Source organism: Rhincodon typus, chromosome 10 (genome assembly GCF_021869965.1).
Source record: "Rhincodon typus isolate 14 chromosome 10, sRhiTyp1.1, whole genome shotgun sequence".
In the NCBI taxonomy this organism is placed as follows: Eukaryota; Metazoa; Chordata; class Chondrichthyes; order Orectolobiformes; family Rhincodontidae; genus Rhincodon; species Rhincodon typus.
The window spans coordinates 13,092,748-13,112,795 of record NC_063341.1 but is presented as its reverse complement, the minus strand read 5'-3'; the positions used below and the strand labels follow the sequence as shown (position 1 = coordinate 13,112,795).

General features: G+C 38.9%; 1 protein-coding gene across 1 annotated transcript in view; it reads left to right on the top strand.

Moving 5' to 3' along the window:
- The window catches only part of dnm3a (dynamin 3a), a 180,501-nt gene that overhangs the window by 106,568 nt on the left and 53,885 nt on the right, over nt 1–20,048 (top strand). The window contains exon 15 of the mRNA XM_048602174.1: nt 8,627–8,740. Within this exon, the coding sequence (XP_048458131.1) occupies nt 8,627–8,740 (114 nt within the window). The remainder of the gene's footprint in view (nt 1–8,626; nt 8,741–20,048) is intronic.

The following is a 20,048-nucleotide window of genomic DNA, read 5'->3' as shown; positions in this document are numbered from 1 at the left end:
CCATTATCCAACTGTGTTTTCAGCACAATGTCCCTGGATGCTCTGTGATCGCCACCATCCTCAACCCCTTATCCACACAAGTTGGCATTGGGACATCGCCACATCATCATGTCTGCTGTAGGACCCATTCACACACCATCTCAGGTCTTCAGCACCTGATGCAGAGCTCAGGGGACCTAATGACTTCACATGGTTCTGCCATGTTACTTTGCACATGGGACAAATACTCATTGACTTGCACAGGATGCCTCTCATGGCTGTTAACTTGTTTTCTTTGTGCTGAATCACTTGGCATTTATTTGGATGCTGCCAGCCTCAGTCTACATCACATTGCTTCTTTGGTGTGTATTCACTGTCTTCAGCACTGACCTACAGGCTGACAGGGGGTCAGTTAGCTGGATGACTGGTTTGCAATACAGAATTATGGCAGCAACACAGATTTGTTTCCTGTGCTGGTTGAGGTCACTATGAAGGTCCTATTTTCTCAACCTTTCCGCTCCCCTGAGGCGTGGTGACCCTTAGGTGAAACTTGCACCGGTTGTCACTCTCCAATGAGAGAGCAGCCCTATGGTCCTCCAGGACTATTGTGTCTCTACCTTTCCTTCAAAGGCTGACAGCTTCATAAAATCCCTACAGTGTGGGAGCAGGTCATTCGGTCCATCAAGTCCATGCCGACCCTCTGAAGAACATCCCACCCAGACCCACCCCCGCCCCTGTATTTCCCATGGATATGCTAGCCTGCACAACCCTGGACACTATCGTCAATATATCACGGCCAATCCACCTAACCTGCACATCTGTGGACCTGAAGGACACCCATGCAGACACAGGGAGAATGTGCAAACTCCACGCAGACAGTTGCCCAAGGCTGGAATTGAACCCGGGCCCCTGCTGCTGTGAGGTAGCAATGCTAACCACTGTGTCACCCAATGTGTTGAATTGCTTTTTGACATACAGCATTGTAGCGACTTTGTTGATTCCTTCATTCCATGGGAAGGAGGAAAGAAATTTACCTTCTTGCTGCTGGATTCCCTGAAAAGGGGGTGTCAACCGGCAGACTTTAGGACCCAGAATCTTCTGCCAACCTGGATTTGCCAGTGTTAAGGCCTGTGATAGGGTGAAAACCTCAACCTTGGTCTTGATGAGCTGAAAGGAGGGTGATTGGATGACTTATCTCATCAGTGGGGGTGGCTTGTTAGTCCCACACTCGCCTCCACATTAAAAAAAAAACTTGGAAATATTCTGCCAACCATGGCAAGCTGTTTTGCCATGAAGTTTCCAAAGGCTGAATCTGCTCCTAATCTCATGTACAGTCCATAAGGAGTTTTCCAGAACATAGAACATAGAACATAGAACATTACAGCGCAGTACAGGCCCTTCGGCCCTCGATGTTGCGCCGACCTGTGAAACCAATCTGAAGCCCATCTAACCTAAACTATTCCATTATCATCCATATGTTTATCCAATGACCATTTAAATGCCCTTAAAGTGGGCGAGTCTACTAGTTTTGCAGGCAGGGCATTCCACGCCCTTACTACTCTCTGAGTAAAGAACCTACCTCTGACATCTGTCTTATATCTATCACCCCTCAATTTAAAGCTATGTCCCCTCGTGCTAGCCATCACCATCCGAGGAAAAAGGCTCCCACTGTCCACCCTATCTAATCCTCTGATCATCTTGTATGTCTCTATCAAGTCACCTCTTAACCTTCTTCTCTCTAACGAAAACAGCCTCAAAACCCTCAGCCTTTCCTCATAAGACCTTCCCTCCATACCAGGCAACATCCTGGTAAATCTCCTCTGCACCCTTTCCAATGCTTCCACATCCTTCCTATAATGCGGTGACCAGAACTGTACGCAATACTCCAAGTGTGGCCGCATCAGAGTTTTGTACAGCTGCAACATGACCTCATGGCTCCGAAACTCAATCCCTCTACCAATAAAACCTAACATACTGTACGCCTTCTTAACAACGCTATCAACCTGGGTGGCAACTTTCAGTGATCTATGCACATGGACACCGAGATCTCTCTGCTCATCCACACTACCAAGAATCTTACCATTAGCCCAGTACTCTGTATTCCTGTTACTCCTTCCAAAGTGAATCACCCCACACTTTTCCGCATTAAACTCCATTTGCCACCTCTCAGCCCAGCTCTGCAGCTTATCTATGTCCCTCTGTAACCTGCAACATCCTTCCGCACTATCCACAACTCCACCCACTTTGGTGTCATCCGCAAATTTACTAACCCATCCTTCTACGCCCTCATCCAGGTCATTTATAAAAATGACAAACAGCAGTGGCCCCAAAACAGATCCTTGAGGTACACCACTAGTAACTGAACTCCAGGATGAACATTTCCCATCAACCACGACCCTCAGTCTTCTTACAGCTAGCCAATTTCTGATCCAAACCGTTAAATCACCCTCAATCCCATGCCTCCGTATTTTCTGCAATAGCCTACCATGGGGAACCTTATCAAACGCTTTACTGAAATCCAAATACACCACATCAACCGCTTTACCCTCATCCACCTGTTTGGTCACCTTCTCGAAGAACTCAATAAGGTTTGTGAGGCACGACCTACCCTTCACAAAACCGTGTTGACTATCCCTAATCAAATTATTCCTTTCTAGATGATTATAGATCCTATCTCATATAATCCTTTCCAACACTTTACCCACAACTGAAGTAAGGCTCACTGGTCTATAATTACCAGGGTTGTCTCTACTCCCCTTCTTGAACAAGGGGACAACATTTGCTAGTCTCCAGTCTTCTGGCACTATTCCTGAAGACAATGACGACATAAAGATCAAAGCCAAAGGCTCTGCAATCTCCTCTCTAGCTTCCCAGAGAATCCTAGGATAAATCCCATCCGGCCCAGGGGACTTATCTATTTTCGCACCTTCCAGAATTGCTGACACCTCCTCCTTATGAACCTTAATCCCGTCTAGTCTAATAGACTGTATCTCAGTATTCTCCTCGACTACATTGTCTTTTTGCTGTGTGAATACTGACGAAAAATATTCATTTAGCACCTCTCCTATCTCTTCGGACTCCACGCACAACTTCCCACTACTGTCCTTGACCGGCCCCAATCTTACTCTAGTCATTCTTTTATTCCTGACATACCTATAGAAAGCTTTAGGGTTTTCCTTGATCCTACCTGCTAAAGACTTCTCATGTCCCCTCTTGGCTCTTCTTAGTGCTCTCTTTCGGTCCTTCCTGGCTAACTTGTAACTCTCAAGCGCCCTCACTGAGCCTTCACGCCTCATCTCTACATAAGCCTCCTTCTTCCTCTTGACAAGAGATTCAACTTCTTTAGTAAACCACGGTTCCCTCGCTCGACCACTTCCTCCCTGCCTGACAGGTACATACTTCTCAAGGACACGCAGTAGCTGTTCCTTGAACAAGCTCCACATTTCAATTGTGCCCAGCCCCTGCAGTTTCCTTCTCCATCCTATGCATCCTAAATCTTGCCTCATCGCCTCATAATTGCCTTTCCCCCAGCTATAACTCTTGCCCTGCTTTATATACCGATCCCTTTCCGTCACTAAAGTAACCGTAACCGAATTGTGGTCACTATCACCAAAGTGCTCTCCTACCTCCAAATCTAACACCTGGCCTGGTTCATTACCCAGTACCAAATCCAATGTAGCCTCGCCTCTTGTTGGCCTATCTACATACTGTGTCAGGAAACCCTCCTGCACACATTGGACAAAAACTGACCCATCTGAAGTACTCGAACTATAGCGTTTCCAGTCAATATTTGGAAAGTTAAAGTCCCCCATAACAACTACCCTGTTACTTTCGCTCCTATCCAGAATCATCTTTGCAATCTTTTCCTCTACATCTCTGGAACTTTTCGGAGGCCTATAGGAAACTCCCAACAGGGTGACCTCTCCTTTCCTGGTTCTAACCTCAGCCCATACTACCTCAGTAGACGAGTTGTCATCAAACGTCCTTTCTGCCACCATAATACTGTCCTTGACTAACAATGCCACACCTCCCCCTCTTTTACCACCTTCCCTGATCTTACTGAAACATCTAAACCCCGGAACCTGCAACAACCATTCCTGTCCCTGCTCTATCCATGTCTCCGAAATGGCCACAACATCGAAGTCCCAGGTACCAACCCATGCTGCAAGTTCACCCACCTTATTCCGGATGCTCCTGGCATTGAAGTAGACACACTTCAAACCACCTTCCTGCCCGCTGGTACACTCCTGCGATAGGGTTGAAACCTTATTTATGACCTCACTACTCTCAACCTCCTGTACACTGGAGCTACAATTCAGGTTCCCACCCCTCTGTTGAATTAGTTTAAACCCTCCTGAAGAGCATTAGCAAATTTCCCCCCCAGGATGTTGGTACCCCTCTGGTTCAGGTGTAGACCATCCCGTTTGTAGAGGTCCCACCTACCCCAGAATGAGCCCCAATTATCCAGGTATCTGAATCCCTCCCTCCTGCACCATCACTGTAGCCACGTGTTCAACTGCTCTCTCTCCCTATTCCTCACCTCGCTAGCACGTGGCACGGGTAACAAACCAGAGATAACAACTCTGTTTGTTCTAGCTCTAAGCTTCCACCCTAGCTCCTTGAATTTCTGCCTTACGCCCCCATCCCTTTTCCTACCTATGTCGTTGGTGCCTATGTGGACCACGACTTGGGGCTGCTCCCCCTCCCCCTTAAGGATCCGGAAAACACGATCCGAGACATCACGGACTCTGGCACCTGGGAGGCAACACACCAACCGCGAGTCTCTCTCGTTCCCACAGAATCTCCTATCTGTCCCCCTAACTATGGAGTCCCCAATGACTAATGCTCTCCTCCTCTCCCACCTTCCCTTCTGAGCAACAGGGACAGAGTCTGTGCCAGAGACCTGTACCCCATGGCTTACCCCTGGTAAGTCGTCCCCCCCAACAGTATCTAAAACGGTATACTTGTTTTTGAGGGGAATGGCCACAGGGGTTCCCTGCACTGTCTGCCTGTTCCCTTTCCGTCCCCTGACTGTAACCCATCTACTTTTTTCCTGTACCTGAGGTGTGACTACCTCCCCGTAACTCCTCTCAATTACCCCCTCAGCCTCCCGAATGATCCGAAGTTCATCCAGCTCCAGCTCCAGTTCCCTAACACGGTTTCCGAGGAGCTGGAGTTGGGTGCACTTCCCGCAGATGAAGTCAGTGGGGACACTAGTGGTGACCCTTACCTCCCACATTCTACAGGAGGAGCATACAACTGCCCTAACGTCCATTCCCACTGTTCTGAATTCACAAACAGACAAATTTAAAAAAAATACTAGTCGCCTTACCAAATCAGCACTCAGAACCTTTTTTTTTGGTTAGAGGAGGAGGATGGGTGGGAGACACTACCTAGGTAGTGTTTCAGGTAAAGCAACTGCCCAAATATGGGTCACCAGATAAAATTCGAAAAGGAAGCCTTGATGTTTTTCCCTAGTTAGCCGAAGTTTATTGAAGCTGACATTGCAACTTCACCCATGGAATGAGAATATGTTAACTGTGATCAGAACTCAAGTGATGTTTGGCGAAATGTAATTTTACAGGCAGGCTTGCCATAGTCCTATGAACTCTCCCTCTCCTGTGGCAGCCATTACACACTTTACTTGGAACAGATGGGATTTTGCGATTTGTGTGGTTCAGAATACAACAGGTTGTGCCCATATCCTGACAGCCATTGGGGAACTCAAATTCTCTGTCATAAAAGGCATTTGGAAAGTCTCTGTTACATTAAGCTATTATTTGTATGTATACACTAAAGTATACTTTTGTTCAAAGCTTTTATTGTTTTGGTTTGATTTTATTAAATCCCATTACTTTTCTTTGTAACTCTGTATTGTACATTAGTGTGATCATCTAATACAGTAATTCATCTTCATCCCCTACCCCAACCCAAAGTAACAGTTCTTGTCCAGTAAAATCTGAATAAAATGCCCTGCCGACAGCTAACTTCTTGCCACTTGTAATGTTGCAAGGCACAGGTTCTACAGAGAATTTTATTCTCCAGGCTTTATATACCAGCATTTCTGAAAAAGGATGGGTAGACTTTGTAAAGATATCAGAAGATTATTCATATATATGCCTTCTTCTCAGGTAGAATTTGTGGAAATCAGATGAATATGTTCTCTTGAATTTCTCTGAAAAATAGAAAACACAGGCTAAATTATGATGTGATGTTTTGAAAGAAAAGTTACTTTTCTTCCCCAGACTCCAGAAATTCTTTGCCTTTGATAAACTTGATTTAGTGCAGGTACAAAAGGCACTTTACATTCAGGAAGGTCTATTAGGAACAGTTGCAGTCAATATTGTGGAAATTATTTGCTGTTTTATGAGTAGCTTTAGTTAGCCACTTCATTTCCAGACACACAATGTTTTGATCTTTCTCTTTATTTAATATCATGAACGATTTATAAAGCAGATTGAGCTATTAACTTTACTGTAAGATAGAATGTGCAGTCTGATTAGTTATGTGTGAAGCAGTATTGCCTTTTTAGCCTCCTGGACATCAATCAGTCCCAAGGTAAAATGTTAGTCTGGTTCCGCCAGTTTCTGTTGCAGGCAATGCATTAGTGATTATACTTTAATGTCCCTGATGAAAAAGACACCAGTAGAGGTAAATACTTTCAAATTGGAAGTACTTAATTATGCAATTCTCTGATATTTACTTTTTATATGATTTGTTTTAAAATAAAGCTTTATGGATGTCCAGTTTAACTCCATAGAAATTAGTTGGTAGTACACGTGATATGTCAATCATAAGACAATGGATGTGTTCCAGACACATAAGCCAAAAGATCTCTATGGCATATATCCTCTTTCTGGTGTTCCATTTCATTCTTTTTTTGGGCTTGATGTATGCCAGTTCAGCAATTCTAACTGGATTAAATGCCACTGAACTTGCTGCACAAACTGAGAATTCTTATTAATCCAAATGAATGGCAATTTTATGTTTTTTTTTGCAGAAAGTAGAGGTTAATACTTTGACTGCAATCATTTAACTATATGCAGAGGGAGAGCATTAATTGGGCTTTCAGTTGGGCACTCTAAAAGAGATACTTGTTGGAAGACTGAGAAAATATTAGCTCTAGTATCATCCTTCACCAACAAACTTTCCGTCAGTTAGGTGTATGCTGTAAAGTGTGTGGTTCTTGGTTGATATCATTATGTGCCACTGTAAATTAAATTTTAACGACTGGGGCATTTTCGAAGGACAGCGCAACATGTATCCAATGCCAGGGTTATGGTTTTCTTGGTTTGGTTCAGGTTATCCGCCAGTCTTCACTGCTGCTGTCTGCTTTGTGAAAAACCAGGGAAGTGAGGCTGAACAGCTAAAACGATATTTTTCACTTCAATGGAAATCTTATTTTTGATGGGGGATAATAAAGTGAGAGAGACAGTAGCATTATCTTCTTTTTCTGCAAAGCATTAAACAGGTCCATGTTTGTTCCAATCAGAGCTCAGGAAAGTAAAGCTATAAGAAATACAATCTCTCTGAAATTGGAGGTGGTGCCAAATATAATATCCATCTAATTCTTTTCCTGTTCAGGCAATTTTCAGAAACATTCATTCTAAAGATGTTAGCAGGAATGCTGTTTTAGGAATGGTAGCATGATCTTACTCTGGGACACACTTGGAGGGAACTGAGAAAGGTGATAGGGTGATAGCCTGGATTATCCAATCTAAGCTCCTATTGAATAAGGATACTTGATGGGGGTGTCAGTTTACAGAATCAACCTTTTCCTTCCTAGTTATGTTGTATATGTTCCTACTGATATGACTTCAACGGAAGATAGAAAATGTGACCAGGATTTTAGTTACTGCCTCAAATTTGGTGGTGTCGTCAGCTGTTTATATTTTTCTGCTCTCAGTGTCATTGCCAAGTGTCAAGAACACACATGCTGCTCATTTAGGGGCAAACAGAAATTGTAAATCGTTTAGAAAATTCAGTTTAACAATGAAAGTTATTCTGTTTCAATTTTGGAATTAGGAAGATCAGGTTAACAGTCTAACACAGTTATTATTGTTATTTCGTAGAGGACAAATAAAGTAGCCTATTTTACAAAAGCGCTGAATGTTGCCTAAATGGCGTGAAAAGTGCTAAGTCTATAAATGTCATTTTATTGACATTTGGCAGCTCAATGCTCTAGTATACTGTAATGTTAATGATAGTGTGTTTCTTCATTGTCATTCGGAAGCATGCTGTTCACTTGCTTTTGTGTTAACAATGTGATCTTGGGCTCTTTCTATGTGTGCTGGAGTGCATATACCTTGTGTTGTCGCACCAGCACACAAGCTCATTGTTATGTTAGCAACACAGTATATTGTGAAATGAGAGAGCAGAAATCTAATTCATTCCATTTGCCTTGGACGTACTGCAAGGATCTATGGAATGCTACTACTTTCAGGGTAGTTTTAGGCCACTGCCATTTTGAAAGTCAGGCAGTGTACACGCAATGGAATATGCTGCCAATACTGAAAAGAAACAACAAAGGCATGGGTGTTAACTTTGCAATGTAAAGACAGTAACCACTTATAAAGTTAGGCAGGTAAACAGAAGCTTTATTTTAACCAAGGTGTTATATCTGTTTGCCTATTTGTAATTCCTGTAGGTGGTAAGAAAAGGCTGGCTCACCATCAGCAACATTAGCATCATAAAAGGAGGTTCCAAGGAATACTGGTTTGTACTGACTGCAGAGAGCCTCTGTTGGTTCAAGGATGAAGAGGTAAGAAAGCATACATGCTTCCTTGCAATCGTATAATACTGTAATTATTCTATCCATAGGACATTGCTGCATTTTGCTATTAAATACTTAAATCACTAAGGTAGCATTGATTCACTAGAATTCTCTATGTGAAGCTTAGGATCTGGACTGATATTCACAATTCCCACAAGTCCTTTTCAGTCTCTTGGCTGGAGCACAAGGGTAAATTGAGAAAAGTGGCAACATACCACTTCATTGAAAGGAAGAGATAACCAAAGTGTGAGCCTCTCAGTTTTCAGCCTCCTTCACTAACTTGGGTCACAGTTGAATACCTCTTTCAACAGTTGGGGAAATAACATGTGGCTAGGGTAAAAATAATTTTTAAGGCATGAGGTGAAACAATGTAATAAATTTTAAAATATCTTTACTTTAAATCTGGTCTGGCAGTTGCCATACATGGGCTGACATGCCTCTTTTCTGTTATTTTTAAGGATCCTGTGTGAAATGTTTTTAAAAGACAGTCATCTTTTTAAAACTTGGCTCCTAATGGGTACAACTTCACAATATAAAAGACAATTCAGGAATTCAACATAGGTGGTAAATTTGTAAGCCCACTCAAAGCCACAGGTTGTGGTTGGGTTTGGAAAATAGAAAAGTGTTCTCAGTGCAACAGTGGTTTCACTTCTGAGCTTAGCTTCAAAGGCAATGGACTACATTTCTTCACTCTGTATTTAGTTTTCCAGTAATCCTGCTGAAGAAGTGTTTGATGCCATTACAATAGCAACAATGGCTATATTATGTCTACAATGTAGAAAATTCCCTGAAGATGCCTCCCAAAGAAGTGTCCAAATAAAAATGGATGGTGACTGAGAGTACCAGACAATTTGATGTGAAAAATATGACTTGAAACAAAAAGTAAAAACTGGAAAAAGTAAATTTAATGTATCAGAATGATTCTATTCCACAAATGTCCAGCAGGTTTCGATTAGGATAATGGATCTGATATCAAAGTATTTTTTCAAGTGACTATCGACAACAAATTTACTGGCAACTGCCAATTAAAATGTAGATGCAATTTTGGATAATAATATTCTCTCATGGAAACAGTTAATTGCAGTTCAAGTTTGAGATATAAATAGGTTTTTGTTCGCTCTACTGGGGATAGTTTCACAGCCCTGGCATGTGATAATTAATTGCTGTGAGAGTTTGAGCGATAAACTTGAGTTAATTCCTTCCAGGCAACAGGTTCTAAATTGCATTTAAAATTGGTTAGCGTCCTGCCCCCTATCTTTTGAAAAAACGTAACGGTCATATGATTGATGGTGTGTTGCAGTACCTCCCTTTTGAGAAAGTCTATTGGAAATTCTCCACATCTAAAGTGTTATTAAAGTAAGAGGCATGTGATATCCAAAAATAAATTTATTAATTTGAGAGCCATAATAACTTAACAGATCACACAGGTATATATATATAAAACATAGGTCCATCAGATATTTAACTGTATCTAATTTGACTCTGATTCACCCAACTTCTGTGACTGCCATTTCTTTCTTATTGCCTTCATCCTGAAATCTCATTGTTAAAGGAGGAAGACTGTTGGTCACATTGTTTACCAAAACTCCTAAGGTCCCATTTCCTTTGCCATGCTGCTAGCAGTTCACACTTTCAGCAATTTGCAGAACAAACTTCTTCATTTTTGAGGGAGAAGGATGATCAGCTAACTAACAGAGTATGCTGTGAAATGCTCCTTTCTGGCAAATTTTGGACTTTGGCGGGTAAATATTTGGAATAATTTTCATGTTGCATTGGCAAAACGTCAACACTGAAGAGACTATTTTAAAATGAATCTGCCAGTGTTCATTTTATCTAAGGAAGAAGCATTTGCGGAACTGCATAAGACAGAATATAGACAGAAAACAGTTGTCATTAGCAATGTTGACTCATTACAAAATTATAGCATTTGCTCCCTGTGATTAGGTTATTACAATACCGTGGATTTTAGAAAAGTGGCATGCACATACCACTATCCTCCTTTCACATTTGGACTGAGTATCAAGTCTCCATAAGTAGGCTTGGCTAATTTCAGTGTCAGTCTGCTTGTATAACCAGGAGGCAGCACTGGTCCAAAGTTTAATGAAACTATTATGTTGCTGAGTAAGGCATTATGGAGTGCAAACTCTCAACTCTGTATTGCGGATACCTCCATCATATAGTCGCAGGCACAGGACAAGAAATGCCAGTAATATTGCAATAAGATAGTGCTGAACTGTACTGAGTAGTTTTTTCTAAAAAGATTATTAACTTGAGAGATTAATTTTTGTATTTAACATGTGTTAGCTTCTTCTTTGCTCCTTCAGAAAGCCAGCATAGACGTGATAGGCCAAATAGCCTTGTTCTGTTCTGTCACCGTTTTGTGATCTTGTGCATTATTTGTGAGGAAGAAACATTAACTATAATTTGAAGTTCACGCCTCTTCAAGATGCCACAGTTCAGAAATGTTGTAAAATGTAGCTGAGCGGTAACACTGCTAAGTTGCTCCAGTATGCTCATTTTTTATGACTGAACGTTTTAACAGTGAATACTGCGTGTCCCTGCATAACTGCTGGGAAAGTGTCAATATGTAGTTCATTCAGATTGTTTAAAGCTGTCAACTTCTGTTAAAGACTTAGACGGTATTTTGTCTTAATCAAGCCAATCCAATTAACATTTGGATTACTCACAGATTCTTTATTTTTCAAATCTGCATTAGTGAAAAAAAACTAAACGTACATAAATCAAAACATGTTGCCAATACAGTTGATGAAAGCGAAAAATGCACTTACAAGGCAGCTGTACTGCATTGCTGACGATGGTATTTTAATAGAGATTGAGAAGTCTTTTGTACTGATAATGGTTCTTCCGATTTCCCGTTGAATGGCTGTCAGTCAGGCTGGGTTGTCATGTGACTGCCTGTCTGTGCCTGCTGTACAGGTGAGAGGATTTTCTGCACAGCAAGTGTAGACAGGCAGACACATGACAACTCCTACCAGCCACTGCTAGGTTTCTTTATTACTTACGTTCTCCCATTTAATAGGTGTAACAATGGCAAGGAGTTTCCAAAACAATTGACAAGAAAACAGTAATTTTTCACTTTTGTAGCAATACAGGTTGAAATAGGTTTTTTGTTGTTGCAACAATCACAAATATACAATGGAACGCAGAAGGGAATCACATCTATTCCATTTCCTTGATTTGCAAGATATTAGTGTAAAGATCTTTTGCACAGTTTTGTTTCTTAAATTTATGTTTTGGTGTCTCTCACATGCAAACATATACCCACTAACATGCAGTGGCTCTCACACATTCACACACAGTAACAGACACAAACTAACACGCATACCCACAACACATGTTCCACATGCACGCACAAACATGTTATACACACACACACACACACACACACACACACACACACACACACACACGCGCGTGCATGCGCACCATTTAAGCAACTAGTTGGACACACGATTAAGTAAAGTGTATTTCACTTACAGAGTAGCTCAGAATTCTGAGGGTCGCATAGATTATGGTTTTAAATATGTGAAGTGGAGAATATGTTATTATTTGTGATAATTAATAAAGGACAATTCCTGTGCATAGTAAGAGCATACCCAGTATATATACCCATTCCTTTAATTCAGTCATAAATATAATTGTACTGCATTATATAGTAACAGAAATTGCTTTGTAACTGTTTATAGCAATCTGTGGATGTTTGAGTGATGAGTAATACTGTATTGTATATGATTGTATTTATTACTATTGGTTGATTCTGCTACAATGTGACAGCCTGTTTATACTAGGCAAATAATACTGATATTTAATGCTGACCAAATGTCACATGTATTTTGTTATGAAATATGTGCCAACTGAAAAGAAAGAAAAACCTCGCATTTTACAGTATCACAGTCAGAAACAGCTCAAAGCAAAGTACATCCAACAGTTTGCAGTATACCGATTGCAAGACAGGCTGGCTGTTGAATTGATGACATTCTGATGAAACCAATATTAAGTAATGTTAACATACAATGTGAAAAACTATTTAAATATAGTGAGATCAGCATCATCTTGAACTTTAGTTCAATGCTGGATCCATTAATTGAACATCGGGGAATGTTATTTTGGTGAGATGCAATTACTGCCGTATACTTATCACAGCTGAGGCTATGTATAAAAAGATAATGTAATTTACTACCGATTGTTTGCAGTGATTCAAACTTTTAATTTGATGAAGGTATTTTTGCTTTACAATGGTTAATAATTGCAGATGTGGAGGACTTTCCTTTTAGGATCAACAGATTGTACTGAATCGTGCAAGCAAGTTGTTTGTTTGTTCTGACAAATTAGACTGACTTCAGGCAACTTTACTGCTTCACAAGAAAGATAAGATCATACAATAGGGAACTAGATGTATTATTAGTGTCCCAAGCCCACAAGATTTAAAACTACAAAAATGGTAAGCATTATACACTGTATGTACTGGCAGACAAGCAGGAAATGGATATTTTTAAATGTTTACTTTGAACTGAATACCATCTAGTAATGCAACCTTCTCCTGCTGGCCAATATCCTGGTTTTTATACAAAGTTTTGACGTACTGTGCAGTTGTTGATTTGTGGAAATTACATGTTTATTTTCAAACAGTTACGTTTCCTCTTAAGCTTCATTTTAAAAAAGTGAACACTTTGTGTTTTGAGCACATTTCCATTTTGTTGCATTGTTGAAAGCTTTTAGTAGATGTAATGATTAAATGTGCATCCTTGTACACTATTTAATTTAAAAATAAATGGTGGGTATGCTTTTCCGTGAGGGTACACTTCTTTCTCAAGTGTATAACTGAACTGAAAATGCAAATTCATTTTTATTACGAAAGCGTAACTGCTAGGTAATTCAAGCCCTGTCTAACTTTAGAAGTTTGAAGTTTATAAGAAGCACTTTAAAAAAGCACTCTTTTTTAAAAAAAGGAAAGTTGAATAACGACTATTATTGGAAAGTTGGCCCTGTTTCAGAAATGCCTCCTACTAACGTTTTTCTTTGATGTGAAGGAATTGAAAAATCACCAATGAACAATTTTCTGCCTCTTGTCACTTTCCATGGAGATTTGAGGCTTGGGTGGTCCATTGCTGGTGCCTAGCTAATATAAACATTTTAGCAGGCCAGCAAGAGCAACAAGATTAATAATAACCACTAAATTATAGAGATTTGCATATTATGTTAAATTTGCAGCACTTTTCCTAAAAACCTTATTTTCTCAAATTTTATGTTACTCCTATACTGTAAATTCAGTCACCTCCCACAGATGAAGTCAATGGAATCAAAGCTGCATAATTACCTGTGGTGATTGCCATTGTTAAAGTGCGACCAGTTAACACAAAATTTTTTGCTGTTTCGGTAATTTGCTAAAACTTTGACAAGGATGTGAATGAGAATGTGTCTCATTTGAATGCAGTCGTCCATTATAGGTTGCTTTATTAATCTGTCTGTTTTTAATTAGCAAAAGTGTGTTTCAAATCAGAAAGAAAAATATACTAACAATTTTTTAAAATTAGATACTTCATTGAAATAACCATTTTCTCTGGCGAATGCTGATATGTATATTTGACTGCTATTTCAAGCAAAGTGTTTGTCCTTAACTAAGAATCATAAAAGTCATGTCAAGTATAAGACCTTATGTCAAGTCAGACACCGTATATTACCCATCGCTTAGTGTATTGATTGTCTCTTAACAGGGTGCTGCTTAAAATCAGTGTTCAGTAACTGGAATGAATAGGAGAGGGTAATTTTATAATTTACTAAATAAGCTTATAATGTATAGCTTTTTCCAACGAGTATAATGAACAACTTTCACACTAAAGATGTGGAAATGAGTTCTTTCCATCAAATATGAAACCATGTCGGCCAGTAACATGATGCAGGATATCTGTGAATAGACATGTGAAACAAGCGATGCATTATTTAGCCTCAGAGTAAATAAAATTTCAGAGTACAGTAATTCCTACGAGGAAGCCCTTACTTGTATTTTGAATTCCTTAAGCACTCCTTTTTCCGAAACATGTGCCAAGCAGCTGTAGAAGTTTTATCTCTGCAATGAGATAGGATGTGATCTGAACTGAAGCTGCTAAAAACAGAAATGTTACTATTTAGGAAAAGATTAAATTGTTTAATAGTGTACCACATCATTGCCTAACTGTAAGCATTTTCTTTTAAAATGATAAGGTTATAGGGATTTACATATTTTGTCTCTAATTTCAGATCTGATATTTGATTTTAAAAATTTCTGTATTTCATCTTTGAAAATGACCAGCTCTCAGCTCTGTACTGAACCACTACTCGCCATAATCATTTGTAATTAACAAAGAAAAGTGGAAATGTCTTTTATCACTATTAACTTCAGTCATATTATATAAAAAGGTTTTATTTTAAATCAACCATGAGGCCCCAGTGTAGACTTTTTCTTTCACTTTTATCCCCCTGGTGACTTGCTAAATTTGATTTATTATTTTGTTTTGTTTGTGCAGCTGGAATTTTACCAAGCGTAATTTCTTGAGAAACATGCAAATTTGAGAAAATTAACAGTGCGTTTAAATCTAGAAGTTTACATGCACAGTTTAAAATTTCACAAAGGTTTTCTGAGCTATTACCCGGTTTCCTAAAATTTTAGTACTCACCTCATAATAATCTGTACCTGTGGAACCCCATCGAAAAACAAGTCATTAAGTCTTTGAAGGCTGTTTCTCAAACTGCATAGCTAAATCGGTGTTTGGAAAAGTTGCAGTAAGTTTGTAAGCACAAAATCTAGCTATTGAATGCTTTAAAGCAGTATCTCTTTTTATACTAATAGCTTCATAAAATAAGCATTAAAGTATATCTTTGTACTGACAAAGTTGTATTTTTTGAGATAAATGCTTACAGAAAGTATGGTAAGCTGCTTTCATTTCACAGAGGACCTTTGTGTTATTTACAGTAGAGTACCTAGCATTGATTCTCTTCCTTTGATATGGTGCATATCTCCACTTGTGGTGGTAAGATCAGGTCAGTGAAGTTCGGCAGGTCATGGACCAGGTGTTGTCCAACATTAGGCCTAGGCATGTCTCCTGCTGCTAAGCTTTGCGGTGAAAGCGTCCTGTTGGAAAAGTTCTTCATCTTTGCTGGATTTTTTTTTCCCAGAAACAAAAGGTGAAGGAAAGAAAAATACTTGCTCTTACTGTAGCACTGTTCAGCTGTCTTCCATGAAAAGTGTGGAAATTTACTGCTGCTGCTTTTCCATACCCAGTCTAACCAATGTGCAGACTACTGTACAACAATATTGTCCTGAACAGGTAGTCTGAACACTGGGGCGACGGAGCAGGACCTTTTGACTTTTTCTTGTCTTCTGCCATCAAAGAAATTATACCTGCACACCAAGTTCACCATCCACTGTTGTCTGCACACACTGAAGTCTCTAAAAGGACTGTGATTTCCAGCCTTGACGTGGCACATTTGCAGGAGACAGGGATCTGGCAATGAATTTAGGACAAGAAAAAAAAAGGGTAGGTTGGGCTTAGCATCCCATATATGGGATGATGTCACCCCAGGGAGATTGGGTATGCACTGTGCCGCTGGAGAAACCGCTAGAATTGCCTGCTCTCAGACATGGGTCTGTATATAAAATGGTACCAGATGTTTTAGTGTAATGCTAAACAGTCATTTCGTCTTTCGGCCAGCTTTCTTAGCTAGGCAGGAAGTGGGCCCCTTGTATGGAAAAGCTGTAAAACTCAAGATGAACCATTTTAGTGCAGTAGTTTTGAACAGTTATCTAAAATATATAGAACTGGCAGGAAAACTGATCTGTGTTTATGTTAGTAAATACTTGAGGCTTATTGCGAAGGGAGCATTTGTTTCTAATTTGCAACAGTTTTATCCCAGTTCCTGTTCAGTACAGAAAAGGGTAGAGGCTCCTCTCGAATACTAGAACTGTCAGTATTAAGAATCATGCCCTAGACTTGAACAGTAATTATAGCTACTTCCTGAAAGTGAAGCTCATGAAAAGTCTGGAGAAATGTTCTTTGTCATGGCCTACACATGAGTAATTAGTTCCACATGTGGCCTTCCTATTTCCTGTAAGCTATTTTGGCTGGCAAGCTAGCTGAATTGTTAGCTGATCTCTAAAGAACCTAGATCTTTCAACTACAACTGTCTTCTGAAAAAATTATTTGAATAATTTGTATGCTTAAATGCATCTAGTACAAAAACATGATAGTAAGCTGTGTTGCATTAATTTAGACAGCGCAGCTTTGAAACATCTTAAAGTTACAACGCAATTGAACACTGTTTAGACTAGGGTGAATATGGAATTATGGAATCAGCCTGTGTATATTTCCCTGCTGCTTCAAGTAAGACATTCTTGCTCTGCAGGTTTTGTCTGCCAAAGTCAGCAGTGGACTTTTATTGATATGCTTCAGTAACAAAATACACTATTGTGAAGAGAGAGTGAAAACACTGCTTTAAATCAAAAGCTAATGCATTCATAGAAATTTATCTTATAATAGTATATGTGAATTTGTTCAGTTTGAAATTTTGTTCAACAGTAAAATGCTTTCAACAACTCACCAGCTCTTGTGCGTAGAGCTAGAAATGAGTTACATGCAACAGATGTTGAAATGAAATGAAGTCACACATTACACGTTCTTGCTGAGCTTTAGTTTTCAATTTAATACATCATCTCTTCTTTCAGAGGAGTAGTCTAGAAATGTAAATTGTTGAATCCTTAACATTTTAGTATAAAAGCCCTACTTCAACTTTGTACTGATTTTCCCTTTAAATATGTGATTAGGATCTAATAGTTACAATAAACCATTCATAAGTACTGGTTGATGTTGTGTAGATTGCACATCTTATTGTCTATGCAATTTTTTTTCTATATATACACACGCGTGATCCAAATATGATGAGAACAACATAGACTGATTTAATTTTGCCATAATTTGTTTGCTTCACATGCAAAGAGACAGGATGTTCTGATTTTAAATTATATCAGTTATTCAGAGTTGGTGAAGATGCACACTTGTGTAGTTTTGTACTATGGGTTCATGCAGCTCACTCAGTGCTAGACAGTGCCTCATCTCTTTGGAGTACCCTAACAATAGCTGGAAAGAAACTTTCACCTTTCAGCCTGAATTTGATTCAAATATAGGGGTGAAATTCGAGTATGATAATCTGTATCACTCATGTGGCAATCGTAAGTATGTTAACTTTTCTATGTAGTAAATTTAAGTGAATTTTGTATTTTTGAAATTGGTGAATTTGGTGAGCACTGAGTGCAGATATCACATGTTAATATCTATAGATCCTGCATCATCTAGCCAGAAAAAGGAAAAGGCAAAGAAAGCCCTCTCTCCTCTTCCCAAATAATGTCCCTCCTTCTCAAATTGGGAAGAGTATTTCCTCCATTTCCTCACCCATCATCTATGTGAGTTCTCTGAAATACTAGTTGCAACGTACAGTTTGCATTGCCGCAAAGCAGTTTTGCCAATATGATAGGTCTGCCTTTTCTGAATATGCTGTCAAACCTAAGGTTGGAAACTGTAGTTCAGTGGTGTCCAACATGATCTTGAGATGACTTTATATATTTTAAGTGCACTTACTCAACTGAAATTCGTTAACACACTCAAACAAAAATCTTGTGTCATTGTTAAAGCCAGCAGGGAGAGAACATTTTAATTTTAAAGCTAATTTATACTTTGACTAAATTCTGACTCTAAACTCAGATGCCTAGAAAATAAAATAATTTGATGTTGACTTCCTATAATATCTCATTTTTCCATACCATGGGAAATGATTATGCAGTTGTTAGTCTATTGTTTAAATATTTGTTAGGAAATCAATTGTGGTATTGAGTATAGTCTTCCTCTGGTTCCAGCATTGTGTTTGATTTCCAAACACTGCCTTCAATGGGTTTTAATTGTATTGTGACGCAGTCAGAAATTTGTCAAGATAATATGCAAAAATGTGGTGGATTTGAAAGATTGACTATGAGAGTGCTCCAGAAGTTGAACCTGAGATCTTTCTGGTTTGCATGATTCAGTAAGGAACTAGATTTACTATTGACAAGTTCCTTATTGATTAGAAAGGGATGTTACTTTCACTTTCCAATCAACTTCTTAACATTTGAAGTTGTATGTATTTATTTACGTGCATCGTTTTGACCTCCATTCATCACATGAATGTTGTTGGTGGTAGAGCCCTGATGGAGATGAAGATTGGATTCTAACTGAAAAATGAGATCCCTTGTATAGAATTTACTCAGGGTACAATATCTGCTTCAAGCACGATCAGCCAATCAGGTGCAAATTGCACTTCAATTTGTGATTGTTTTCAGAATAGTTTTGTTTTGCCCAAGTTTCCTTCCAAATTCATGCCACGAATTTCTGGATATAGTTGAGTGGTACCTCGTGCAGTTTTATTAATACAGCTGACAATGGGTTATACACAAGAAATATGCATTTCTAAATGGTTTTCAAAATTCTATCCAGAATCATTCAGTGGCTGAAAATTTCTTTTTTAGAAAGATCTTATTAGTGCCCTTACACCGGGGAATAAAAAGTGTTAATTTTAAATGCCTCCTCAAAAGCCCGAAACTTGGTGGAATTAGTGAAAGCTCACATTGTAATTAATTTGATTTTGAGAATTCACCAGATTTATGGGTCATTCTGTTTTCCAATGTGATTTGTTTTGAACCGATGCAAAAGATTCGGCTGATGTGCTTTTTTTTTGTGTGTGACTTGTTCTACCAACTCTCCATCTTTATCCTAAATGTGCACGTACTATTAATCATTTAAATCATGAAATAAGTAATGAAATAATAACCATATAAATGAGGCCACATTTTTCTTAGTAAGTAATATATGATGCATTTAATTCATCTCATAAATTTAAGTAGTTAATAGTGTCTTGCTTTTCATCAGTTTTTTTTTATTTTTGTGATACAACATGATTTGACTAGGAGCTGGAATGATTTGACCTTAAAATATCAAACACAATCATTCTCTGTAATGTGCTAGTCCATCTTTTGTTTATTTTGGTTGATTGCCTGAAATCCATTTTAGGATTTTATGACTGTTACTAATGCACTAGGTTATTTTTAAGTACTTTTTTTTGTTGTTAACGGCTGCAACCTATTGTTTTGAGGCTTGTTGAAGTTATTAACAATTTTAACATTTAGGCCACTTTTTCTGATTGCATCCCATAGACAATTTATTGAGTGTTTAATGTTCAAAATTAGTTCTTAATGTTCTTTCCTTGTCAAATAAAC